This window comes from Enoplosus armatus, chromosome 18 (assembly GCF_043641665.1).
Source record: "Enoplosus armatus isolate fEnoArm2 chromosome 18, fEnoArm2.hap1, whole genome shotgun sequence".
In the NCBI taxonomy this organism is placed as follows: domain Eukaryota; kingdom Metazoa; phylum Chordata; class Actinopteri; order Centrarchiformes; family Enoplosidae; genus Enoplosus; species Enoplosus armatus.
The window spans coordinates 17,388,605-17,416,352 of record NC_092197.1 but is presented as its reverse complement, the minus strand read 5'-3'; the positions used below and the strand labels follow the sequence as shown (position 1 = coordinate 17,416,352).

General features: G+C 40.7%; 1 protein-coding gene across 1 annotated transcript in view; it reads left to right on the top strand.

Moving 5' to 3' along the window:
• The window catches only part of whrna (whirlin a), a 117,813-nt gene that overhangs the window by 35,992 nt on the left and 54,073 nt on the right, over positions 1 to 27,748 (top strand). The window contains exons 2-3 of the mRNA XM_070924836.1: positions 19,941 to 20,159; positions 24,361 to 24,486. Coding sequence (XP_070780937.1) covers positions 19,941 to 20,159; positions 24,361 to 24,486 — 345 coding nt within the window. The remainder of the gene's footprint in view (positions 1 to 19,940; positions 20,160 to 24,360; positions 24,487 to 27,748) is intronic.

Here is a 27,748-nt window from a genome sequence, read left to right as displayed (position 1 = left end):
CTGTGTGGTTGTGCTGTAGCCGCTGGAGTTAATTTTCTGCATAGCTGAGCACTGAAGGCATGAAAAACAGCTGTGCATTGTGGGGGTGATAGGCCGCTCATAAGACAGAGCAGCGCTGCAGGATGCTGGAAGGGTTGTTTGATAGGATCTGGATGCCTGGAGGTTACTGCAGTGCTGCTTTCTCAGAGGGCTTTGAATTCCCGTGTCATGGAGTGTGCAGAGGTATGTGCCAAACAGGGTCAGCAAGGGAATTCTTACATCCATGAAATATCTGTGACAACGGAGCTGGATGCATGCACTGCGTTTCCCATCCTGCTCCATGCTTACCCTGATGTTCGATGGTGATACTGATTTTTTAAATAGATTGAGATAAATTGCAGGATTAGTGAGATTTATATTTCAAATACAGTTTTGCACAACTCCTCAGGAACTGGCAACTTGAAATTTTAAGTTCAAGTTTCAACTTTATTGTCATGCATTACAATGCAGTTAATTCAACAATGACGCTGTGCTCCAGCTCCCTCCTGATGACACATTGCATTCAATATATAATACAGTAAATAAATAGCCTCCAGGGCATCGCCATAGTACAACGCCATCCTTGTAATCAAGTAAATATTCTGTGTATTTCAGCCAGTCACAGAGTTGATATTCTGCATCTAAGCTCTGACCTTGTCACTCTCAAGAATACCCCGAGCTCAGCACGGCAGAGATTGGGCTTTGACAATAAGATCCCTTCCGGGGCGAGTTAGTCTCAAAGCCTACAGGTGGAGCTCACGAAGTGGCAGCAGTTCTTGGTGAGCAGTACATTGCAGAGCAGAGTATTGAGCTGAGCAATGAAGGCTTAAATACAGCACATTGGCCCATTGAGTAGAATCTGTCATGTGTGAGTAGCAGCACACTTGAGATATCTGCTAGATTACTTTTGTTTTGCTAAGTGAGGACTGCACTGTGTCTGCAGAGCTGTGAAGAAAGAAGCTGCAGGCGGATTTTACTGTCTTTTCCTTATCCTTGTCCCTTGTTTTGACCTTGTGATCGTGGTGGTATATTGCATGAATCTGGCGTTTAATACTGCCATTATGCAAAAACACTTGATCTAATGGTGCTTGAAAACTAGCACGACTTTTGGCTCAGCTGCTTGCTCAGTATGTGAGAAGTATATTTTAGAAGTAATAGAAATTCTACTTGAATGAAGTCTTTTGGGCTAAAACTTTTTCACACACCTGGAAAAAATAGCAAAAGAAAAAATACCCTTTCATTGTTCTGAGTAAATGTCACAAAAGACATTTTGACATGTCAGAGTGGGAAAACCACAGTTGAAAATAATAACATTAATGATGGCTGAATTCCATGTATCTGCTTTATTTTCAGGGTATTGTGCATGCTGGCTGACTGTCACACTGTCATGGTTTACTGGGACACTTGAATAAGACGGAGCCACCGTCAGTAACTCGTGCTTTTCAAGTCAAAACGGCCTATTTATATGAGCAGCAGTGCAGCCGTCCTAATGGATGAGCTGATCTTTTTATATTTTTTCCACATTAAAGAAACTGAACAAAAACAAAAGCGTGTACTGAAGTTGCGTTATAAAGAGGCTCTTGTCCCTGTCGGAGCATAAAGACATTTATTTCTGTCGAGTTTGACTTCGGATGATAAAACCTGGCCCAGGAATGGAACAGGAAATGAGACAGAGACCATTTTGAAACATCTCAGATTTGAGAGCCTCTGTCGCCGGCAGGAAGCATCACTTGCTTGATTGGTGGGAAGATAGGAGACTTAGAGTGTAGATGGAGCACATCAGTTGAGTGTTTGAAATGAATGAAGGCCTAAACAGTTCCTAATAGGAGGGCAGAGAAGCTAATTACTTCACACTGACAATGGGTTTGAAGAAGACAGACAAAATCCATTTAATAAAGGCCTATTGTTTTCTAGTTCGGACAATGACAGACTGAAAGCAGCTACCTCTTTAATTATACCTTTACCTTGTTGTTCTTATTGGTGTCAGATTCAGACTAATCAGATTCGATAGTGATTCCTATAGTTTTGCATGAGGTCAAGCTCATGTGGTGTGGACAAAATCTAAAAAAAAGAAACAATAAATTAAAAGCGGGATTGGTTAGAAATAACAAGGTGTAACAGCACCTTGTTATTAGCCTGGTTCCAGACCTCTGAATCACCACTCTGATAAAGCACTGGTTGTAGAAACAATTAATCAACCAATCGGAGCTTGTAGGTGGGTGTCATCTTCCTACATAGCTAGCCAGCTTCCTAGCTACATCTATGAAGAATTGTGACAGGAAAATGGCCACAAAAATAGCAATCAGCGTGGATGAGATTGATGCAGGTTGTCATGTGACTTACAGAACAAGTCTTCTGAGGACTGAACAAATAACGTAAACATAAAAACCGCAGTTCAAGTCTGATTATCAAGTTACCTTCTCTTTGGGTTTTACTCTAGCAGGTCAACTTTTTGTAGGTGTTGACAGAGTGAAGCCACCACGGTGTAGTCCCTAACAGCAAAATGGGTCTCATACAAAAGATTCAAACGTTTTCTGATCTAAGTTGTGGTAAGAAAAAGATTGCAGTTGGGTCTGCAACAAATAATTATTTTCATTATTGATGAGTCTCTTTATTTTTACAATTAGTCGATTGATTGTTTAGTCTATACAATGCACAGGGTCTCCCCCGGGAAAGTTGTTAGTTGAGACTGAAAGCGTGTCGATTGACTAACAATTTGCAGCACTAATTCAGGTCAATGGAAAAGAAACCAGTGTGTGGAGGGTTGGAAGGAGACAGGATGTCAACTCCAGTCTCTGCTGTCAAAGCCCCCAACCATCCAACTTAACCAGGTCTTACTTCTTCCTTCATCATTTGCGGTTGTTTGCCAGAAATACTTAATTTTAAACTTTTCATCAAGCTGATGAGGACAGTCTGAACCTCATTAAATTTATCTTGGTATCACTTTCTCTTGAGAAAGTGGAATAGGGGAAGCAAGATTGAGCCTTCAACTTTAATGTTGTCCAGACAAGATCTATACGGCAATAATGTTACCAACATTTCTGACAGTGGAATCTCAATTTATTTTAGCCTGATGCAGCAGCTTGATGATCGCAGGTGGACACAGGTGGAAAACCTGTGTAAGGACACTAAAATAATGCACTGGTTCGTGCAGCATTATTCATGAGCACCTGTCCCTCTCAGCTGTATATCTTAATTGGCTGTGACCCTTAAGTGTCCTCCAAGGACCCGGATGGCATCAACTCCTACTTGGTTCTGAGCTGTGGTTATTTATGTATGCTGACTGCAGGATTCTGACTGCACTCCCAGCCTACTACTGGCCCCATAAAAAGCTTCAGTATGTTCATAAAACTCATGCTAAATAAAAGCACTAAATGGCTTTTAACTTGCCAGGCACGCGGGGGAACGGAGATCCCATAAAGAAGTTGTATTTTAAGGAGTTCTTAGAACAGGCACTTGCTCTCGTTTCTCAGCTTTTTGTGTTGGCATCGCAGCTCTGCACGTTTCAGAAAGGTTTCCCTGTCGAGATCGTTCAGGAGAAAGTAGATCAAGTGGACTTTAATGGCGTTCTTGGCAGAGGATGATCAGGCTGGTTTATTACCTGAATACTTGTGCTAGAGTGTGTAACGTCTGACTGCCCCTGCTTCTCTTCATCCCGAGCTTTGAGAGGCGCCGAAAGCCTCACCGTGATTCCTCTGGAGCTACTTCAGCGCTCTCTCTGCGTGTCTTCACTGTGGCCGACGGGAAGGGAGATCAGAGGGGAAAATGAGAGGCAAAAAGATGAAAATAACCCGACCGGTGTTGAGTCTGTGGGTTTAGCAGAGGCTCTGGGTTTTCCTGTCGGTCATCAGTGTTGATTCATTTACTGCATGGCTTATTAGGACTCTGATATTTTACATTAAATATCATGTGTGCTGGGGAAATGCCCGCAACTCGAGGGGGATTTTATTTAAGAGATTAAATCAACTGACATATTGACTGATGTTGTTGGTGTGTTGCAGCAGTTTATACATGCAAGAAAGCTGCTGCTGCTGCTGCTACACAGTTACTCTCCCTCTAACAGCACATGTTTGGTAAATGATGCAGTGTTAACGCAGGATAGTGCAGAGGCTTTCAGTGAGTCCTCTGTGTGCTTTGTCATTTTCTCTGTAACGAAAGACATGCAAGTAAGACTTCAGGGGGGTAAAAATGAATCTGTCTCCTCGTCTTCCTCCCTTGTACTCGTTTGCATCCCCTCCCTTTCTTTTCTGTCTCCTTGCTTCATTCTGCTCTATAAACCTAAATCAAACACACAGTCAAGCCGAGCAGTAAATCAAATACTGTGAAGGTTCACATGCCCTTATATTACAGTATGCTTTCTGCTATGTGCTGTAGGAAATTGTGTTTGTTCAATGTGATAGGAATCTGGTCTTGTTATATGTTCTTTAAAGTACAGATACAGACTGGTTTTATGTCCCCCTGCATCCAAAATGTCTTGTTTTTTTCTGCTGCTACAGTAAACAGGGTCCTCTTGTAATGAGGACACCTCCAAATATGCTTCATGCAATAGAAAATGAAGAGAGAAATGGAGAGAGAATGCAAATAAGCTGCTGATTAGTCCCTCAAGGTAATAAAAAAACGTAACTGCAAGCTGTATTTTTTAAGCTAAAAATAACTTAAAAACAAAAGTCACTCCCATCCACCACACCTGTACTTTGTGTTTACTGCTAAGCAACAAGTGTTAGTACATGCTAACATGTTAAACTAAGACGATGGTGCACATGGTAGACATTATCTGCTAAACACATTGTGGACGTACCCACCGTGACGTCACCCATCAGTTTGTGGACTGCCGTTTTGAAGCCCCGGTGTTTCTTTTCTTTTCTAAATAAACGCCAAATACATTCATGTTTTTTGAAAATAAGGATTAGATACTATATACTTGAAGTTAATTATTCAGTGTTTCGTGCAATCGGTGAAAATGTGATCGTTATCATTGGAGCAAGTGCTCTTTTAAAAGGTTGGGTTCATTTCGCTTTGTAAAAACACACCCACTCTTAACCAAACCTGAAAATGATGCACAGAACACTCCATACACAAGACTCTTAGGTTATTTCATCGTTCACTGGCTTGCAATATTGTGTTTTACTAATTTTCTGTTGTTATTTGTTTTTCAATGTCACATGGCAACACTGCTGTGCACATCAAAGGTGACCTAGGACAAATGCTGCATACAGTATGCATGTGTAAGGCTGTGTGTGTGTGTGTGTGTGTGTGTGTGTGTGTGTGCGCATAAATGAACATTGTGAAGCAGACTTTTTATGTTTGTGTGGGCCTGTGTACCTGAAGTGTGTTCGTGTCCGTGTGTGTGTGTGTGTGTGTGTGTGTGTGTGTGTGTGTGTGTGTGGGGTATATGCCATTCTCCCCAGTGATATCAGACTCCAGGGACCTCCTGTGGGCTCAGCTTGCTATTTGACAGGCATGTTGATGAGAAGCCTGCAGCCACGAGTTTCCTCTCTGCTCTGTGGGATAAAGGCGACTGTAGGTGTCAAACGTATTTGGAATTTTTAAAAATGCTGTTTTTCATTTCAGATTTGCTGAAAGACCAACTGAAAGTGCAAAAGTTTAAATGTATTGCTAATATTTTGAGTACAGGAAGGACGCTTTTGCTTTTTGTTACTTCATATGGATGTCTGAGTGCAGAATTCTGTAGGTGCAGAGTGTACACGAGAAGTCTGTTTTCATATGCCTCTGCTGAAAAGGGAAAGTTTCTCTTTGCTCACCTTAAATCTGAGTTTGGATGTACATGATAACATCATTTTTTGAAATCAAAACTAGTTTTGCAGTGGTGTGGAAACTTGAAACCTCCAGTGCTCATTCACTGAGAAAGGACTTGTGTCTACTAGTTAAACCTTTGAAATGAGAAATATTTCCATACTCATATATAATGGATTTCTTTTAATGAGGGAGAAGGAGTAGATGTGATTTAAAGAAGTTTTGATGAGGTCATTGAACTTTTTTGGGGGGCAAACCATATCAGACACAAATGAGAGTGTACTTATGTTTTAAAAGATGTCTGCAGGCAATCTTTAACAGTTCATTAAATTTGAGGTGTTGCTTGATACAACTGCTTCGTATATGTTGCACTGCACACAACCTTCTTCATCCATTTTGCTGATCTAAAGCGGTGTCTCTACTTTGAACTTATGAACTCCTCTCTGGAGAAGGCATGAGGAAGGCTGCATTCAGTCCAAATCAGGCAGACGGCCAATCACTAGCTCAGATCATCCTCTTCCTCTTCCTCTTCCTCTTCTTCTTGTGCTTGGCAGACTCGACACGGCAGCTAGCCCAAATCTTGGACCCAGCATGCTTATTATCTTATTGACTTGACACTAATGAGATACATGGTACCTAATGACATTCCACTCATATCATATTAGTCATTAGCATGAAGCTATTTCGACCTCCAGCTCTGGATTTATATTTTGTCACGGAAAAAGAATAATGCAGTGTGATTTCAGTGGGAAGATATCAGTCTCACATGCAAACTTTCAGGAAAAAGTACTTTCTCACATATAGTGTGCATGCATGTATAGTGATGCATAATGTGACTAGCTCTTCAGGCAAGAAAAAGTCCTTATCCAGGTACCCCGGTGGAAACTTTACTGCCTCCACAGTCTTTTGATCTTCCCACACACAAACAAATCTCGCCTGAAAACAAAGGTAAACACACACTCGCATGCAGACAAAGAAAAACACACACAGGCATAAGAACTCACTCACACTTTGCAGACACTCACAGTTTAGTGGGGCGTAATGAGACTGTCTTATACACTATTCAGACATGCACCGGCTCCTGCCTAGGTGCTGTAGTTCCTGGTTTCCATAATTCATGTCTCTCGCCTGCAGAAGTGTCTCTTAAGGAAATGAGGGCAGATGAAAAATAAACATTCACATGGGGAATCGGTTGGTACATTTGTGGGCAGTGAGGCGGCCCGCTGGTTAGAAAGGCCTCCTACTGACAGAGAAGTCACTTGTTTGACCCCTAATGTGTGTTTTATCTTTAGCTGTGAATGTGTTCTGTCTGTGATAAGTGTCCTTCAGTATCTGACTGTACCCTCTACTTCTAGAGTTGCTGTGGTCACAGTAGTTAAATGTATCAAATCTGTGTATTTCTAGATTCTCAGTAAACCAAATAAAACAATTTATATTATTATAGAAACACTTACATCAATTATTTTCACTGATATAAACATGCACATGCTCTACAACTTCTTAAAGATGAGTTATTTTAATATAAGATTGTTTTGTCTATATGTAAATCCAGAGGTGCATTAAAAACACGGGTAATGACGATCATGCTGATTGGCTGATGGCAGCCATTAGTTTTGGAGAATACCTCATTCCTGTCTAGGAATGCTGGGGCTTTACAAGGAGTTGTGGCAGTTTAAATTCACATTTTCAGGACCGCTCAGAGTTGATTAGCATTAGCTGACAGGATTTGATTGTTGGTGTTAAATAGTGTATGTCAAAAAGGCTACAAGAATTTTGTAACTAATTAAATAGTCTGACATACGGTATCAAAAAAAGAGGACGTGTTTTGCAAAAAAAAAAAATACCAGGCAATCTGTTCAGCCTCATTATAATGTATTTGTCCTGAATTAGGAATTCTAGAAAAAAATAGACTTGCCTCTATGTCTCATGGTTCAGGAGTTATGAGTAAAAGTGTTTTTTCATTGCCCATGGCCTGACTCTCCACCGAATTTCTATAGCTCTTGAAATGTCCAGGGAACAGACAAACTAAAAAACAAAGAAACGTAGGGGACCAAAAAAAAAGGAGGTAACAATATAAAGACTTATTCTGTATGAATGTCAAATGTGTTTTCATATGACAACTTATTCTTAAGCCTGAAATCTTAAAAATAGGGAATTAGACATGTAGTCTGGCTCCACAATGCTTGTCTGTGTTTGGCCTCATTTACATTTTCACTTCCAAGTTAAGCACCTCCGCTTCTTTACCCCTCTCTGAGTGTACTGCTGTAACTCAGTTTGTCCCGCCACATCCTTAAGCGCGGCTTCTAGTCGAAGCAGTGATAATTACTTAAAACTATCCCGTTTGATATCTCAGACACTTTTCCGATGGCTCCGGGCGGAGCGCTAGTCTCGAACGCGGAGGTACATCAATGCGTCTGTGAGCGGAGGAGCGCTTTAATTGATTCGGGGTGTGAGCCGCCATCAGCAGTCAGAAAATCACCTGTAGGCACAAAATTATTTTTGCTTTTGTGTAGTATACAAGAGACGGTATTACCATAACGGAGAGTTTGGTGCACAGTGATGTGATGGCCACTCGGTTATCAATGCAAAAACATACACAATGAAAGAGCGATGAACTGTTTGATTATGTTCATTGGTGTGTTGTGGAAAATGAAACCAGGGCTGCTGCTGCTTGTCAAAGTTTAGCACTGATTGATTCTTTCGTTCTTCACTTTAATAATGTGACAGACCCATTGCAGCTCACGCACATGCTTTACCAAACATGAGTGACGAATGCAGCTGTGCCCAGTTGAGCGAGAGAGAGATATTTCTTTATATTCAGATGCAAAAGAAGCGAAGGGAAAGTGGATAACTTAAGCAGAGATTGAGCAATGACCCGGCCTTCTCTGCTCTCATTATCTGTCCACTCTCTTTTCTCGCTCTCTCTCAGTAAATATCAGTGAAAGATGTCGGCCATCTGTGTCGGGGAGGAGGCGTCGTAAATAACAGCCGCTGAGAGATATGGCGTTCAATACAGGAGAAATGAGAGGGAGGAGAGGAGCTATAGGAGGCGAGTTTGATTAATGAGCTGGTGTGAAGAAACAAGTGGGGGGGTAGATTGATCCATGGCCATGCCTGCCACCCTGGCACTCTTTTCTTTTTGAACAATTTCAAACACATCAGTGTCCACGTCGATCACCGTGTAAGTAGTTCTTATTAGCCATCTGTGTATCATCTTTTTACATTTGGGTGTAGCAGTTAGTAGAGTTGTTTCACAGCAAGGAGGTCCAGAAATCTCAGCTGTGGTTCCTTTTTGTTTGGAGTTTGTTTTCATGTTTTTTTTTTTCATTCCCACACCAACAGATACAGTATGTACTGCGCTGTATGTATGACCCACATAAGTTTAAGAAAAGTATCAACAAATTATAAAAACCCTTTCCGACTTCTCCAGGAATCCAGAGTACCTCAAGTCAATTTTATACGCGTAACCCATTATCACATACAGTATCTCAAAGGTCCAAAACAGCACAGGTTTCCAGCCAAGCCTGAACTCAAGACAAGAAAATAGAGAAATCCCTAGCATGCAAGTAAAACAATGGGACAAAAAAAAACATTGCAGGAAACCGAACGACCTGGTGTGCAGTAGTAGCTGTGGGTGGGAAAGCCAAGATTAAAAAATGAAAAGAGTTTCATTACACTAATAAATATACACTAAGTACGATACAAAAAGCAATAATCAGCAGTAGAATTGAATATGTCTAGCACCAATGTAGAAATCCAATATAGGACTTTCAATGTCCAAAAGAGACAATACAATACAGACCTCATGATAACCCTGGTGGATGTCACACACAGAAAATGACTGTATGTCTCAAATCAATGCAGCCTTTTAAAATCCATTTGCAGTTTTAATTTGCTTCAGTTCATTTCTTCAGTTAATCATATAAAAGTATTTAGGGAAGTGGCCGAGAGGATTAGAACATGAAGAAGTAGCAGAAATTCATCCGTAGAGGAATAAAGGCAGGACAAGAGAGGAGAGAAAAGAGCTTCCTTCTTGAAGCTTCATGAGTTTTGGAAACACAAAACTTCCAAATGACTTTCTGTGGCTTATACTGTGGATCTTGGGACTATCTGACCAGCAGCCATAAGCCTTGAGATATTTCATGTACAGTGGTTATAAAACAGAGAAATGCAGCAAATATTCATGTTTGAGGAGGTGGAATCAGCGAATGTTTGGCATTGTGTCTTGATAAGTGACTTAAAGGATTAATAAACTATCAAATTTGTTGATTAATTGTCTGTTGGTCCCATCTAAAAGTCCAGTGTTCTTAACTCAATGCAGCATCCGTCTCTACCCAGTATAACGTAGGCCAGAACTCTTGCAGCTGTTGTCTGTATGATCAATATTCGTTGACTTTGCTCTGTTGCCTCCTCTCTAGCACAGCCACAGTGATAACAGCTATACACTCTTTTGTATCCGCCCTGTCAGAATTAGAAAGCCAGCATAAATCTCTCTCTCTGTTCACTTTCAAATGATGAATGGCAATAGTATGGCAACACTGGGGCCTTGTAGGCATTATGATATGAATCTTATGGGGTGACTTCCGAAAGTGTGATAGAAGGATGTGCTCAACAGCAGAAAATAGTGACAAGAAGGAGAGACTGCAGGGTAGTAGTGTTTATACTCATCTGTTTATCAATCCAATTTAAATCTTTTCCTGCGCATGCATCTGTCACATTGTCTTATTTGTATTATGTATGCATCCTGCAGTGATGTTTGCAAGTGCATATGTGTGTGTGTGCATGCAGGTGGTCTAGGGCATTTATTCAAATTAAAGAGAGAAGCAGAGAGTGAGAGATTGATTGGGGAATGAGAGGAGTAGCGGAGATGGCTTGGGTAGAGCATTGTGGATGTTGTCCTCTGGCTAATCCCTGTGATTGATGACTTGGCTCCATTAAGTCTCTGTGTTGGCGAGCTTGTCAATTACTCATTAATCCTTCTAAGTGTTTACTTTATTTGGGGCCTAAACTGCCTCTCTATGTCCAACAAATATGCATGTTGCACGCTCACGCGTGGCAAGACAGTACACACAAAGACACATGGGTATATTTTTTGGTGTTATAGTCTTATTTTTGTCCATAATGACTATTGGTCATTCAGTCACTGCATCTGTCGTGGAGTTTTGGGTAGCACACTAGTGTGAATGAATGAAGTGTGAAAAACACTTTAATGTAACAGAGATAATCAAAAACGTGTCTTTCAATCTAACTGAAAGTAAACAGAAAAAGTACAGCATTGCAGATCCACCTGCTGGTCCAATTGCTGGCTGACTTACCGGCCACATTCATGTACGCATGCTGGTTTGTTTATGATTATTGTTTATGAGGCTGTGGCTCACTTTCAGTTTAGCTTGTGTTCAGGAGAAGTCGTCGTAAACGGTAGAAGATGGTTCATGTCTACTAGTTTTCAAGTTGCAAAAATGAAATGACAATGTACATATCGTTCAGTTTTTATTGTATGCCACTGTACAGTATGACACAGGGAGACTCCAGGTGGGCCAGAGGGTAAGACGGAGGGTGTCAAAAGCCAGAATTTCCCTTTTAATTAGAGGGTGTTTACATCTACATCAGATGAACAGTGTAGGAATGGTAATCGTTTTTACACATAACCCTGCAATTTCAGGTGACAAAAAGTGACTGGAAGAGTTGATATAAAGTTAGATAAAAACATAATATTCAATATTTGTCATTTGATGGTGCAGTTTGACCCCTCTGACCCAAAAGCAGACATTTGGTAATTTCTCTGCTGATGTTCTGCCATGCCTGTACTGCAGCCACCTTTTATTTCCTCCTTGTCTTGGTTTTTTTTTTTTAGTAATTGTAATTTGATCTTTGACCTGCTGCGTTGTCTTAAAATTGCGGGAGTGTGAACATAAAAGGTCTGCGACTCCCAAACTGTTCATCCAAAATATGCAAACAATAATGCAACTAAAACCTTCATAGTTGCTGTTTCATTCCAGGTCCAATGTGTTGGAGCCCAAACAATAAACTTACTGCTGTGGTTGTTACGTATTCTGACTGCACTGTGTGCTGTAAAACCGGCACATCGTGGGTCTACCTGTCATGCAAACTCAACTGTTGGGAAAACCAGCGTATGCCATTTCTGCATTTATTCTTTGCTCGCGCTCAGTGTCAGGGAAACGCTTCATAGTCTCACAGGGACGTCCGCTGACGGCTACACGCTTCGCCTTCTCCCCAGAGGCACAAACACATGCAGCTGATAGATGGATCGAACTTTGAAAATTGTGCCAACGCTGCACAGCATGGCTATGATCCATTCACACCGCTGACAGATCCGCTTGCCTCACGGCCGCACGCGGATTTCCAACGAGCCATCAAACAAACACATTCCTGTTTTGCTACAGCTCGTTTGTTCTCTAGAGCACACCAGGGCCCGTCGTCACTGCTGCCTGTTGTAATTGGACAAACACACCGTGAACCCACAATACAGCAGTATCAAGTCAAGTCAGTTCTATTTATGTAGCCCAATGTCACAAATCACAATTTGCCTCAAAGGGCAAATACAGTCTGTAAAGCATACGACACCCTCTGTCCTTAGACCCTGGATTCGATTGAGGAAAGACTCCCCAAAAAAGCCTTTTAACAGGGGAAAAAATGGAAGACAGCCAGTAATGTTACTAGGTTTTCGTCTATGTTGGTGTCCACAAAATACAAACATTACTTATACGTGTAGCTTTTTTTAGATATTTTGAGTTAGATTTTGCTGCTGAAAACCATCGTTATTAGGGCCAGACTGTCCAAATTTGGGCTGAAAGGGTTGCACCGTGCAAAGGGAAGCAAAAGGAAAGCCTCACAACTGAATGTGATAACCCAGGACACTTTTTTAAATCAAGTGCATCACACTTATAAGCCGTAACATCTTCTTAACAGAGCAGCAGTTTTCAGTACTGTCACCAATACATGCATTAGAAATCAAATTTGCTATCGAGACGTTTTTACACTTCACTTCAGTCTGCCAAGATTTTTGAAAGCTGTGTCTCATGGCCATTACGTCTCTATCACACATATGGATTTAAAGGCTCTCTTGTTTCCAACAAGCCCGGAGCTAGCATGTGTGCGCTGCGCTCGTGATTTACATACTCCACTCTGTTTGGCCAATGATTTTTGCACATTGCCACTATACTGGCGCATGATGGAGGGGTTCACTTCCAGAGCAATGTTCTCCCATGCCTTTTGTTTTTTTCCTATTTCCTATTGCTTAGTTCATTGAAGTTGCATAGTAGAAAAACCAGGAAGCCGTTGACCGCAACTTTCAGCTTTTCCTCCATCGAGTTCATTCATGTTGTCGAGCTGGAGTAGGAAAACAACTGTGCGTCCTGTTCGCGAAGGAATCAAAACAAGCTGGATTAGTTCTCCAAGTCTCCAAGTTGTTGCTCTCACGCGGACATTTACTGTGCATCAACTTTTCTTGCGCTGCCCCGGGGGCGCCCTTTGATTCTTAGAGTGGTGCACCAGCATGTCTTCAAGGTTGAATTCACAATGAATGGCATCCTGTCGCGTCTGCTGTGTTTGAGTCTGTATGTGTGAACAGGGAATTGGAGAAGACGCGTCTTACTGCACTTCAGCAATTGGCTTCAGCATTCAGCCATGATAGTTGCTGCTTGGGGTATCTGTGTGTGTGTGTTTGTGTGTGTGTGTAAGTATATGTGTGTGTGTGTGTGTGTAAGTGATCATTTTAGTGACGATGATTAGGTTTAAGGTTACAGTCAAAGTTTAAGATTAAGTTTGTGTAGTTTCTTACTGTGTTTACAAAATGTCACCCTGCTTTTGGGCTCGTTGGTTTATTAAGTGATTGGATTTAGGACAATCTGGATTTTCTTCCACTTTACTTAATAAGGTTTGATATAAGACCTACAGTAGAAATGTGCATCAGAACATTATTTTTCCAGTCATTTAATATGAAAAGATTTTCTCCATGTTCTGTAAGCACATATGTGATGCACCCAAAATGTACATATTTAGAATACAGAATTCAGGTAAGAAGTTGTGCTTGTAGTAGTATTGTGGGTTCATGACAGTTTTTTTCTTACAAATATCACCAGTGTGTGTTTGTTTGTGTAAAACAGATCCCCTGTGGTTGACAGATCTTTTGTGACAGCAGTAAATAAACAGGGTGAAAGGCAATTTGCCCAGCTGCTTTTTGTTTTTTTTCTTTTACTTTGTGTGTCTGTATCACTTTCATACATCTGATCTGTGTGCTTGCAGGTTGATGTATTTGCTTTTGTGTGACTGTGAACTGAGCTCGTATGATGAACTTCCCCTGTACATTATGTGTGTTCACGACAACTTCATCAAGCGTGTGCAATTAGCAGGAACAATTAGCGTTGAGTGGTTTTAACTCTGCAGCCAAATCATCTGCCAGCACCCAAGGAGAAATGCTTTTAACAGACGACTGTTTTCTTTTACTGTCATAAATCCACCTTTCCGAACCAAAACCTCATCTGAACCCTCATGATAGAAGAGACTTTTTTTCATTTGATTTTCTCGATTTAGTTTGTTTGGGGAAAAAAGGAGCTCAGCAACATTCTAGAGAGTTTTGGGGGATATATTGTCAAATACTCCTCAGTGGTTCTGCAGCCAGTGAATCATGGTTGCTTGTTGCATGTGTATTCTGGTGTTCCTAATGTCTGTACATCTGCATTGGGAACTTTGAATTGAAACTATGTAACTTCGAATGATTCCTATCAACTTTTGGCGATTTAGCTACTCCATTTGAAAAGAGTTTGCAGTACCATTGGGGCCCTTTAATATAGAGTCTTTACATAACCAGGGTTTATAGTTTCATCCCTCATGTCTCATAAGTAATTCCTTACTCATTTTCCTGACACCAGGTACCTTATAACCTCCGACAGTATATGACCATGCATTTCTAAGTGATGAAATTGGATGGCTTCTACAGCCAGGCTTTGTGCAGTCATTTTTTTTGTGTGTAGAAAATGGATTGCCTGGACTCTCATGTGAGCGCATTGTTTTTGTCTGAAAGCAGTTTACCTGTCGTTGAAATTTCCCATTATACTCTGCTATATATATTCCATTTTTTTCCCCAGCGCTGTTTGTTCTGCTTGAAAGCAATGCTGAGCTACATCAGCCCGGTGTCACAATCAGCACTTTCCTCTGGGGACGGTGCATTAGGACCACTGCACCGCGGCTGCTTAGTCGATTACCACTGTTTCTTATTCACAGGACGGAGCTGCCTGTTAAACCTGCTGCCCTCCCTCCATCACCTCCATTCCCCTCCATCTTTCTTTTTTCTCCCTGTGTCATTTTGCCCTCTCTCCCTGCGCTCCTGCTTCTCATTGCATCTAAACACTGCTCATTTTGCCTTTCTCCTCCATTTCCTCTAAATGCAGTTAAATTTCTCAGACGCAAGTGCACCTTCATAAAGCAATTCTGGAACTATAAATCAAAGTGATGCTCTGTAGCTGGTTGGCAAAGTGTCAAAGAGAAAAGCCAATGTGCTCGTATCAAATGATAGCCAAATAAGAAAACACCCCAGTAATATGAGTTAAATACGTATTTGAGAATGTGGATCCTGCAGTGCATTTAGACCCTTTTGAATTCAAAGTTTAAAGGCTTTCTGCAGTTATCATCATCATCATCATCATCATCCCATTGAAATCCTAATCTCAACATAATATATATATATATACAGTGCTTAACAAATTTATTAGACCACCACCCAGTGTAAGGTGTTTGCCACCGCTGCCCTAAATGAACAGTATTGCTGATTACCAAAATATTTTTTTGTGTTTCTGTAATGGTTAATCCACCAGTATGTGCAAGCTCTTTAATCAAAATGGTATCTTTAATGCTAAAATATAATTATTGTTGTTATCCATGAATTTTCAAATTTACTGTTTTACAAAAAAGCAGAAAAAAATAGTAAAGCACATTATTATTTTTTGATAGAGATGCCAAATTACAGTTATTTACTTGCATTACTGAACAGAAAAATTTGTTTTGGTGGTTGTATGTTATTCTTGATTAATTTCTGACTTCTCAGAGAATTCCTGTGTGCTGGCTCAAATTTGGGTATAAAAACGTGAATTCAGTTTGAAATTCCTCACTCCTGTTCAAAATGGTGAGGCGTAGGGAACTCACTGAGAAAGACAGAGTCTGAATTAAAGCACTTCATGATGCTGGATGGTCTTTGAGACAAATAGGGCAAGACATAAAGTGTTCTCACAGTGTGGTCAAGTATGCCTTGGACTCGATTGCAGAAACTGGTACTTACAAAAGGAAGAGGCACCTCAAGATTTTAAGTAGTAGAGACAGAATGAAGACCACTGCTGATCTTCAGGCAGAGATTAATGCTTCTAGATCAGAATCTGAGAAAGTCTCCAGAATGACCATAAGCAGACGACTGAAGAAACAAGGCTTAAAGGGAAGAATAGCTGCTAAGAAGCCATTATTGAGGCCTGCAAACATCCAAAAATGCCTAAAATTTGCCAGGGAGCACAAACACTGGACTGTAGATGACTGGAAGAAGGTACTCTGGACAGACAAGTCCAAGTTTGAACTCTTCGGTCAGCATCGTCGTGTTTATGTCCGCAGAAAAGCTGGAGAACGTTTTGATGCTAGATGCATTGCACCCACAGTGAAACACGGTGGAGATTCCATTATGGTATGGGGTTCCATTTGGGCAAATGAGTTAAAATCGACGGTATCATGAACAAGAAGGTCTACCACAACATCTTGGTGCATCATGGAATCCCTGCTGGATTGAACCTGATTGGTCGTGGGTTCAGATACTAAGAAGACAATGACCCCAAGCATACTGCAAAGCTGTGCAGAGACTACTTGACCAAGAAAAAGGAATCTGGAGTACTGAAACTGATGGACTGGCCAAGTCAAAGTCCAGACTTGATAGACAGATCTGGAATTTATTGAATTCAAAAATAGATCGAAAAGTTCCATCCAAAGCAAGTCTCTGGGAACAGCTAGAAACTATTTGGAACTCAATAACAAAAGAGACCGTCGAAAAGTACATAAAAACAATGCCAGCAAGAATGCAAGCTGTTATCAGGGCCAAAGGAGGTCATACAAAATATTAAGATTTTTGGTTAATACATGTGAATAAGGACTATTTAGTTGTTCCAGTTTGTTATTTGCCTAATAAATAACAATACAATTTTTAGTTTGAAACAAGTTTTTGACAGATTTCTAAAATATTTGTGTTTCTTCGTTTTTATGACAGGTGGTCTAATAAATTTGTTAAGCACTGTATATAATATTAGCAGTGGCCCAGTAGTCTCCAGTATGTACTACATATTAATAATAATATACAGTTTTTGCAGTTAGTATACATAAAATCAACATTCTTTACTGTTTTGTACTAACTAAGAAAGTTAAGTGTAGATCAGACAAACTGTAAACTTGGAGTGCAACTACCAACTAAACTATTAAATGATTTAATACTTCACCTTTTGTATTCTGAGATCTTCCTCGAACTTCACATATTTTATTAATTTCTTTATTTTTTTCCAGGACAGTTCACCCCAGTTTCCTTTTATGCAACATGTGCAGCCTGCGAACAGTGTAATCCTGATTGTGTTTCGATTCCCAGGAACCCCTGGTGATGTCTGATGGCTCAGAGGATGTTGGTGATGCGCATTGTTCAAATCAAGGAGATAGCCTTTGTCATGAACACTGTCAAAATTCTGATGCTATAATAAAATCAAGAAGACAGGCAATTTTCCTTTTTGACTTCACGCTGTTTGTGGTTTTGTGCCTTTCTGTATACAAATATTTCTCTTCTCTCTCTCCCTGTAAGTAAAGGCTACTCGCAGTGTGCCTGCTCATGTGTTGCTGAACTTATCTGTCGTATACTTTTTATGTACACCTCTGCACTGATGCTGCCATAAAGAGGAGGAGGAGGTGGGAGAGGGAGGGAGTGATGACAGGCACTTTGGTCCAGTCAGTGATCTTCAGTGCTGACAGGGTTTTGTTGTCTCAGAATTGAAGTTATTATCTCTCAGCACAAATCAGGATTGTGAAATTGATTCAGCTTGATCATTGTGCTCAAGGAGACGGGCCTCCGCTGCAATCCACAGCACTCTGACAAGTAATAATTTGAGTTGTTGCTTGCTACATTTGTTAATAGTCATTTCAACAGAGGCATTTCGGAGTTCCTTGAAAGTGTTATCGGAAAAAGACAGATGAAGGAAGACTGAAGTGTGAGGGTTAGCGTTATTTGTGGTTCACTGAAGAGGAGAATGAAGGCACACTGTTTTTCGAAGCAGCGTTTTTTGGATTCCTAAGGGACATTGAGCGAGGTCTTTTAACTGACCTTACAGAGTCCACAGAAAGGACTACCGGAGATATCATGACGTGGCCTTTGAGTTTTGGAAGTTTTTTGATGAATCCATAAAAAACGTAATACTAAAAAATATAAAAGTAATAACAGGAGTAGGAAGGGAGATTATATTATAAATGTAGTTGTGCGAAAAATTACATAGTCGACATTACACAGCAGAAATACAAATGGCTGGATAATGAATCCGCAACCATACACAGAAAGTTCAAATTACTCTCAATAGCATTAATTCAAGCAGTAGAAAGCTTCAAATATATTTAACATCAGGAGAAGAAATGTGTTTATGGGTTTTAGAGATGCCAAGCAATGACAGATCACTTATAATCAAATAAGAAGGCATTTTAGATTTGATTTGAACCAACAAATCAAATTAAACCTTACAGGCCCTGTGCACTCTGAGCTGTGTTTTCCCTTCTGGTACAAATTTAAGCATGTTCGAAGTTGTGTTTGTATTTTGTAAGGATGCTTGTAGTGATCCCTCTTGTTTTCTACCTAGTAATGTACAGGATACCAAGGCACAACAGAGGTTTGGAGAGTTTTGGTGATATTGACGTGACATTTCGTCCATATGCAGATGATATTGTCCTTTTCGTTTAATCGGACTGTGATGTCTGATGTGCATTGCAGTCGTATGCATGATTATACAAAGGATCAAGAAGTTGGCTTTTGGTTGGAGTTGTGTGATGAAAGAACTCTAAAACTTTAAATTTCCTAGCTAGTATTGGGTCTGTCCCTCAAAAGTGTTCACGATATTTGGGTAACAACCAGGAGTGACACTGCTGCAAGAGGACTGAGATGAGATATCTCCACAGGCTTGCTTCAGTCTACATGATATTGTAACCATCTCAGTGACTCAACCCCCATACTGAGCCTGTAGATGTGGCTCAAGAATCTGAAGAACGGTCTGGCTTTATAAGGGAGCTAAAGGATTCCCTGGGACAACAGATTTCTGCGATCACTTGTAGATCCCCCACTAGGAGTTACTGGATAAAAAGATGTCTGGCATACTGACCCTGTTGCAACTACTGACATGGAGGAATGATTTGACTTTATATTCCCATAGTCTTTTACACACATTGATAATAACAAATTATATGAAACCTGTTCATGTAGAGACCTTACCAGTACGTTAAAAAATCCTAAACTGAAAAGTTAAATTAAGCATTACACCCCTGTCCAGGAGTAATATCAGTAATATCAGCAGTGTCTGTGATCCTTTTTAGTCTGAAATGAAAGCAGTGCTCCTGTTTGTGTTTGCGGTGCAGAAGGATTGTTTGATCATTAAGAGCTTCAAACCCGTTTGCTCTGATTTCTCCAGACCACCGGGCACATGGGAATACATTGATCTACAGAGGGATTGCACATACAGAAAGCTATCAGCAGGCAATGAGGCACAACCAACAGCAATGTTCAGTAGAAATGTGTTAGAGATGTGTTTGTTTGTGTGTGTGTGTGTGTGTGTGTGTGTGTGTGTGTGTGTGTGGGCGTTTGGTCATTTGGGTTTTTTTGGGTGGCGGAGAAGCGTTGCAAAAATTGGTAGCTTCTCTGTAATCTTTCATTTTCTCCCAAATTTAGTGGTATGTCTCACTTTGATATTCACTGCTACAACCTCTTATTTGTACCCATGCATGTATTCATGTGTTATTCTGTATTCTGTATGCTATGGTCTTATAAATCAAATTAAATTGATTGAAGCGGTTCTCTTTGAACTTGCACTGTATGTATGTTCTGAGAAATACACATTTTTGACTGGTGTTTATAATGTGAATTCCCTCTCCTCTCCTCTCCTCAGGTGCTGAAGGGCAGTAAAAAGCTTTGCCTCTCGGTGCGTTCAGTCGGGCGGATTCCAGGTGGCTATGTCACCAACCATGTCTACACCTGGGTTGACCCTCAGGGTCGGAGTGTGTCCCCTCCCCTTGACTTGCCTGAGCATCGGAGCGCCACCCTGAGGAGAACCGACAGCCAGCGACGCAGCAACATGCAGCTGCTGCAGGAGGGAGATGAGAAGAAGGTGGGAAAGAAAATACTGGAGTAATGGAGCAGTATTTTCCATTGTTGTACCTTCAAAGGAATAATACTATGAGGGGAAAAAGTAATATTCAAAAAGTAATTTTCAAATTTTGAATAACATGTCCCCAGAAATGTGTATGGTGATTTAAGGCCAAGGTGGCCATAATATTAATTCACTCAAAACATTGGTTTTCTCTTACACCCGTTATGCACTTTTAACAGCTTCTGTTTGCTAAAAAATATTTCCATGTAAGTAATATGTTGGCGGCAAAATATTGCTGCCAACATATTACTTACATGGAAATATTTTTTTCAAAACTCAAAATGTAAAAACAAATATTCATGAAGAATGTAAAAAGGCTAGCTAAGTTATCCTGAGCTAAAGTAGGCAACAAAATCTAAAAGTATTTGATCCATAGATCATAAATTCTGTAACAAATGTGCAAAAAGGATCATATCCAACTTCTTCTAAAGGCGCCAACAAAAATGTTGCTTCCATAACAGGCGTCTTGCTGTGAACTGACCTTAAGACTAAGATAAGAATTATAACTCCTCCTGTTTACATTCAGCCTAGTTAATGAACTCCTGTTTGATCTCCACTCTACTTAACTCTATTATGTAACTCCTCACACTCTCTGTAGCTGCAGGAGGATGTTTTTTTTTTGTATGACTTGATAATGTTTTCTTTTCTATTAACGCTTCGGTCCTTCTGGTCTGACATGGCCATGAATGAATCAGCTTAAACATGAACATCCTATAATATATAACACAATATATAACACAACACACACTGGGCTAGCATCAGTCCTTGCTTTCTGACTTTTTGTAATCTGGGTATTCTGGAAACATCACATTTTCTCTTAAACTACCAGTGTCTGAATATATTTGAGACAACAAATAGGTCATGCATTTGCAGAAACAAGCTTCAATTATATTTGCAATGCCCAGTTTTAGTTTGGATGGTCACCAAATCACATCATCATCTGGTTGCACTGTTTGCGACGAGGGTGCCTATGGTGGCAGTCTGGAAGAGTAAAAGTAAATTATTATAGTAAGACTCAGTAATGGACAAAAGATGATGGACACTGCAAAAGAAATTCAAAAACTTAAACAATAACAGTAATGGGACCTTCAGTCCCACAAAACCCCACCCTGTCACCACCTCATGACCGACGGGGAAGGAGCAGTCAGAGCTGTTTAAAAGATTTATTACACTGGAACTTTCCATTTTTCAGCAGCTAAGAGCCGCACATTAATCTTAACTGCTTTAGCTCCATTAATACAGCCTGTAGTTAGTGCCATGCAGATTTACGTTTAGAAAATATTAATCCAGTGTCTAGTTGATAGTTTGGCTGTTTTAGCGTCTTTGCTCTTTAAAAAAAGGAATTGATATCCATTTCTGGTATTTAGGTGCTTTCAAAGATATGTCATTTAGAATCAAAACGGGTAAAGCTATGTGTCTGGTGTGTATCAGCATTTGATGGGATGGAGGTGGGGAACGACGCCAAAACTTTCACTCCTGAACATTTTCAATCCACTCTCTATTGGAATTACCTCCAGCTCTGTGGTTTAGGGATTAAAAAACTGTGCTGTGCAGTAAACAAACTAGAACACCATGTCTTTGATACATAGCACTTGAAGGTCAAACCTGCTGCTGGTATCACTGTACCTATCCTGTAGGCGACATGGTTGGCATGTGACAGCCCCCCTTGTGGAGAATTTACAGTCTGCTAAACGTGAATTTGTACGTTTGTGAGCAAGTCGCTACCCATTTTCATGAGGTGCATCACATCGAAAAATGTGTCAGTAACAAGAGCGTTCAAAACGCCTGTCATTTCAATTAGTAACCGTCTGGAAATACATTTATGGCTTTGGTGTTTCAATTACTGGAAAACCTGTCCAAGGCAGTTGCCTACTGTTGCTATGGTTACAGGTGTTGCTCTTGGCTACTATGATATTAGCGAGGGGAAGTGACTCAGTTTAGCTGTTCATAGGCGCAGTGCTAATTTCATTTGTTCTTATATTTGCAATATAATTCATGAATTCCTGCTGAGATTGAATGCACTTGTCTATTCCAAACAAAGCCTCTATGAATGCCGCCTCATATTCCTTTTCTTACAAAACAGAGAGGCCAGACCACTGAGACTGCTTTTAGAGAGAAGGAGCATATTGAAGTGATTGCATGATAACAGCAGATGCCAGGGAATGCTATGAGCTGCTATGTGCTGCCAATAAAGGAAGGATGAGTCTAGTGATTAAAAGTGTTTACCATGTCCTGCATAAATGTCACAGAGAACATGAATGCCTCCATATTCCCTCTGCAAAAGGGGGGCTGGCTTACCTCCAATAAGACAGTTGTTATGAAAAAAGAAAAGGTGCAGCGCCATATGCACTGAGTGAAAGTAAGATTTCTGTTCCAGATGCCAAACCTACACCAGCTGGGGAAATAAGAGGGATGAAAATGAATAGAGATATTTGCATATGTGCCATCTTGTAGTTGCCAGGGTGAAACTGATTCCCCTTTTCAATCTTGGCAAGAGACGGCTACTTTAGCTTCAAACCAAAGTAATCAAGGGTCTCATTGTGATGGAGGAAAATGTACAATTTAGAGTTTGGCACAGCTAAGCCACCGCTGAACCTCTCCAAGTGCACAGTGTAAACTTTAATGTCGCCTCTTTGCTTTCCAAATGTGTATATTTTGAAAATGCTGAGTTCATCCAAGTAGCCATAAGGGACAGATAGAGGCAGCTTTTCTTTTTTTAAATTAAGCCTGGGTAGTACATTCACTTTTACTGGTGATGTTATGGTTGGGTAGGCATGACCACCTGTCAATGTAATTAAAAAGTGTTATTCGCTGCTTTATTGCAATTACAATAAACTGTGCTGTTGAGAGAGGTTAAAATCTCAAGTTTAAGATGCTTTAAGTGTTAAAATTCACATTAATAAAGGTGGTTGAGGAATTTGAAGTAAACATTTAGAAATCATCAGCATGTTGGCTCTGACATTAAGTTAGCTAAAGGCTCAAGGGGCCAAAGCAAATAGCTGCAGAGTTACGGGACACGCTTGATGAGATGACCCAGAGGCACCGAACAAAGAATAGCAGATTATACCTGCTGGAATCTCTGCCGGTGGGTCAGAATAAAGTAGTTTTATCCGACAAATGAGCCATTCATCAAACCCTACAGCCCCAGGAACAGACCACAAATAGGCCTGTATAAGTTTTTCAAAGGCAGATCAAGGAAGCACAGCCACTGAACGTTCAAACCCAAAGCTGTGCATCCTCAGGATAAGGGAAACATTGTGGATATAAATGTTACATGTACCCTGCTGGATGGATTCCTTTACATCTACTTTCAAACCAGTAACATACTGCAGGGTTTAGTCTGTCCTCTTGTCGTCCAGCTTTCTTCTTAATGCAAGTTGCTTTATAGCTGCAGCATCTCGAGAAATTGAGGTAGGCTTCAGTTGCACTGATGGTTTCAGCTATAACATAAATGTTAACATAAATAATAGTTTAACTAAAACTGGAGTAGACTCTCTAATTGATTCAGACTTGCTGTATGTTGCAGCCTGAAACTGTTTTTTTGGCATTAAAACGAGTATAATTTGTTGTCTACCTGTATCCACTTCATTTATTATAATAATAGTCCACGCTTGTGTATGTCATGTATATCCTGTAGGCATCATTAGCTCCCTGCAGCAGCATGTTTCATTTGGTGCTATAGCAGAGATAATGTTGTAGTCGTCCAATATTTCCCTTTGGTGGATTATTTGAATTCAAACTGTGTCAGGTATTGTCTGCTCTGCTTATCAGGAGGAGTGGCACGGATGAGCCTTGTAAACAAACTGATTGACCAATCCAAACAAGCGTTCCTCCAATCAGAACAGATTCAGCCTCCTCATTAATGGCTCTGAGTCACCACATCTAAGTAGCTCCTGAAACTCTTTATTCTCTGCCAGCAAATCCCCGACTCAGAGCGGGCCTGTCATTTCTTTTGTGCATTGTGTTTCACGTCTCCATTTCAGTGCGAACAGCCCGACACCACGGGCTGATCTGGCAGCCTGTCAAGCAGCACAATTGAGACTGCAAAATGTCATTTCAAAAACGCTGATATTTAAAAAGTGCCTAGCTTGCACAATTTCCAGATATTTAACCCCTGCTTTCTGCCGTCTTCATCTGTTTCTCTGTCTGTCTTTAATAGGTCAACTTGGTTTTGGATGACGGCCGGTCTCTGGGTCTGATGATCCGGGGAGGAGCCGAATATGCCTTGGGTATTTACATCACCGGAGTGGACCAGGGATCAGCAGCAGAGTGTGGAGGACTCAAGGTATCATTTCATTCTATCTTTCACTCGCTGCCTCGCGCGCTAAATGTCCCAACTGCGATGTTTTAGATAAGAATCTAGTTGTTGCCACGCTGACTTCTTCGTTGGTGTTCTTACAGGGGAATTCACACAGCAACTCTCTCCCATATTTAGCCGGTTATTCTTCCATTTCTGAGGCTTTTTAGCATTCAAAAAATTACTGAAAGAGCTTGTTTGTTTTTTCAGAACCATGTAGAGTGTCAGTGCTTTATAAAACTTTATACACTAACCACTAAATACTACCATATCAACCTGCTGAGGCAGGAGCAGCAATAGTGACAGCAATAATAAGATGGCATAGTGATCAACACGTAATGAATCATTTATGATGGTAAATTACTATTGCTTCCACAAACCACACAAGCAAACACGTTCTGTAGCAACATCTTAGCAATCAGCCACCCCATCAAACACCCAAGAAACCACTGAGCAGCCCTATAGAATCCACTTTAAAGACAACCAAACACCTTTGAACACAGTAGCAATCACCCCACACTCCTTGGCCACCACTCACTTCTGCTCTAGCAATCAACTAGTACAATCTTAGCAACCTCACAGTAACATCCTATAGTAACTCAGTAGTAGGGCTGCAGCGATTGACCTACAGATTATTTTCTTTTGGTCAGATGTTCTAAATAGGGAAATATGTCTATCACAGTTCCTATAGAGTACTTCAAATGTCTTGTTTTGTCTGACCAAAAAAAGATATTCAGTAGAAGACGAGGAAAACCAGCAAATATTCACATTTGGAACCAGAACAGAATCAGAAAAATTACTGGAATCCGTCAATCAACTTACCAATTAATCAGCTAATATTTTCAGCTCTACTCAGTAACAACCCGTAGTTCTTCTTTGAACAAATTATTAGCACATTATTAGCATTCAGATTTGCTAATGCACACCTAAACTGTTTAAACGTAACCTTTTGTAGTTACTACTTTATTTCACAAAGGCGTTGATTCCTGAGATAGAAGACATTCCTTTCACCTGCTGTCCTTACAAGGATGTCAGAGTGCAGGGTCAGGTGCAGAGCAGCCATCAGGGATCGGAGCATATCAGCACTGGTCCTGTCTGTGATTAGATCTCTCGGTGGGACATCCCGTATTCTTGGTTGGACCAGGTTTGCTCTTCACGTCGACTGTTTGCTGTGTCTTGAACAGGCATCTATGAGCAGTGGCAAAATGTCCTTTAAAATCAGTTTTCAAAGATTCTGTCACATTGACACGACAACACTGGAAGTTATTCCAATGTGCCGCTTTCTCTGCTTTAAACATTCATGTCTCTGACTACTTAAGGCTATTCTCTGTCAAACTGCTATCCCCCTTCTTCTTCAGCGTATGGGCTGTCAAACCTAATTGCTTCAAGGTGTTTGAAGAAATTAGAAAGTAGCATATGCTATTTGCTGGATACGTTGTGCTGTGATTATACTCTTTAAGCTGCTCCCTTTAAATTGGTATCAAGTCCTGAAAAGTAAACAATGTTGTAGTGAAACAATTAAGATTTGTGCACTTAAAATGTTTAGATTTTTACCATTTGAACTTCTCAGAAGTGTGAGAGTGAGGACACAGCCATTTCCAAGCATATACAACGCAGTTCTACAGATGCTACTGAGGTTGGACCTGTTTATATGAGACTGCATCTGTTTGTCACTGTCACTGGAGACCCCAGTCTGCTGTGTAGTTCATACCCTTTAATGATAAACCAGAGACTTATAGAGTTGCATTAGGCTTCATGATCAAAGAAAGTTTTTGTTTCACGTTTCTCAACTTCTGTCCATATTTGCATGTCCCTCTCTCTCTCTCTCTGGGAGAGTGTGTGTACATCGGGCGGCGTGGTGGTGCAGTGGTTAGCACTGTCGCACGGTGGGTAGAGCAAGACGCTGAACCCTAAGTTGCTCCAGATGGAGGCCATCACCTTGCATGGCAGCTCGGTCGCCATCGGTGTGAGAATGTGTGTCTAAGACCAAATCTGTAAGGTGCTTTGAGAACTGCGCTATATAAGCGAAGTCCATTTACCATTTCTGTTTAAACATTGTTGAATGATTAAACTGCGATGCAATGTGATCAAAAACTGCCAAACCTCCAAATTTTAGAGGTATCTCTAGTTATCAGATCTATAACGGTTATAATCAAATCACACATCCTATTTTAACAAATGTACGTGCCTCTGTGCAGCAACAGTGACCACAGTTTTCTTATGTACTCTACAGCTGACTGGATATTCTCTCTCCAGGCGGACTGTCTGACAGGATGATCGATGCCCCCGTGTCTTTAGTTACTTCGATTCAGTGGGGCGCTTGAAAAATGTCTACTAAAATACCCAAATATGTTTCCACGCGATAGAAAAGCTCCGACCTGCTGCGAGTCTGCAATGCAAGGAATCTAATAATAGACATACATATGATAATAAATCTTTGCCACCACAAATACTACACACACGCTCTACATCCCAACGAAAAAACAGGAGAAGCATTATGAGTTTAAACTTTTGTAAATGCTGTTTGTTAGAATAATTTTAGGGGTGCTTCCCTTGTTTCCGTCGTCCATGGACACATCTGACTTATAGTTGCTTGTTTCAAAATGCAGAACAGATGTACCATGCCAGATCTAAACCGGTTACACACTGATCTTTCCATTTTCAGGTAGTAAAGCATCCATCCTTTAGAGTGCACAGCTTTGGTTGGTTTGCTTAAAGATGTATGTTTGTCACGGTGACATGGCAACAGAAGGAGAGTGAGGATGGACGTGTCCTCCCCTGAGCCCTTCATCTCATGCCTGTTAGTGATCAGCCTGTCAGCCAGCCAGTTACACAGACACCTATTAGAGGGCCCACACAGGCGCATACACTCAGCATAGCACTCGCATGTGGAGGGTTGTTAGCAGCTAGAAAGGCTTCTCATTAAAAAGAGTGGAAATAAAAGACAGGAGGTGGAAAAGGCTTTAATATCTGGTGATGTGACATCTGCTTTTCTTGCTTTTTTTTTTAATGTTCCCCCTCAAGGTCTTTTTGTATTTCATATGTATGAACTACTTAATGCTGCTTCTGGTGCTGTGCTGTGCTGTGATGTGCATTTTGAGGAATGTGTTTTGGAAACTGTCAAGCCTGAGTTTTCAGAGCTCAAATAGCTTCTTCTTTTTTGCCCCAATTTCCTCCTTTTCTCTGTTTCGGTGCCTGACAGCTTAGTGTTTGGAGTGGAATTTTGTATTTGGAAATACTGGACAGAATA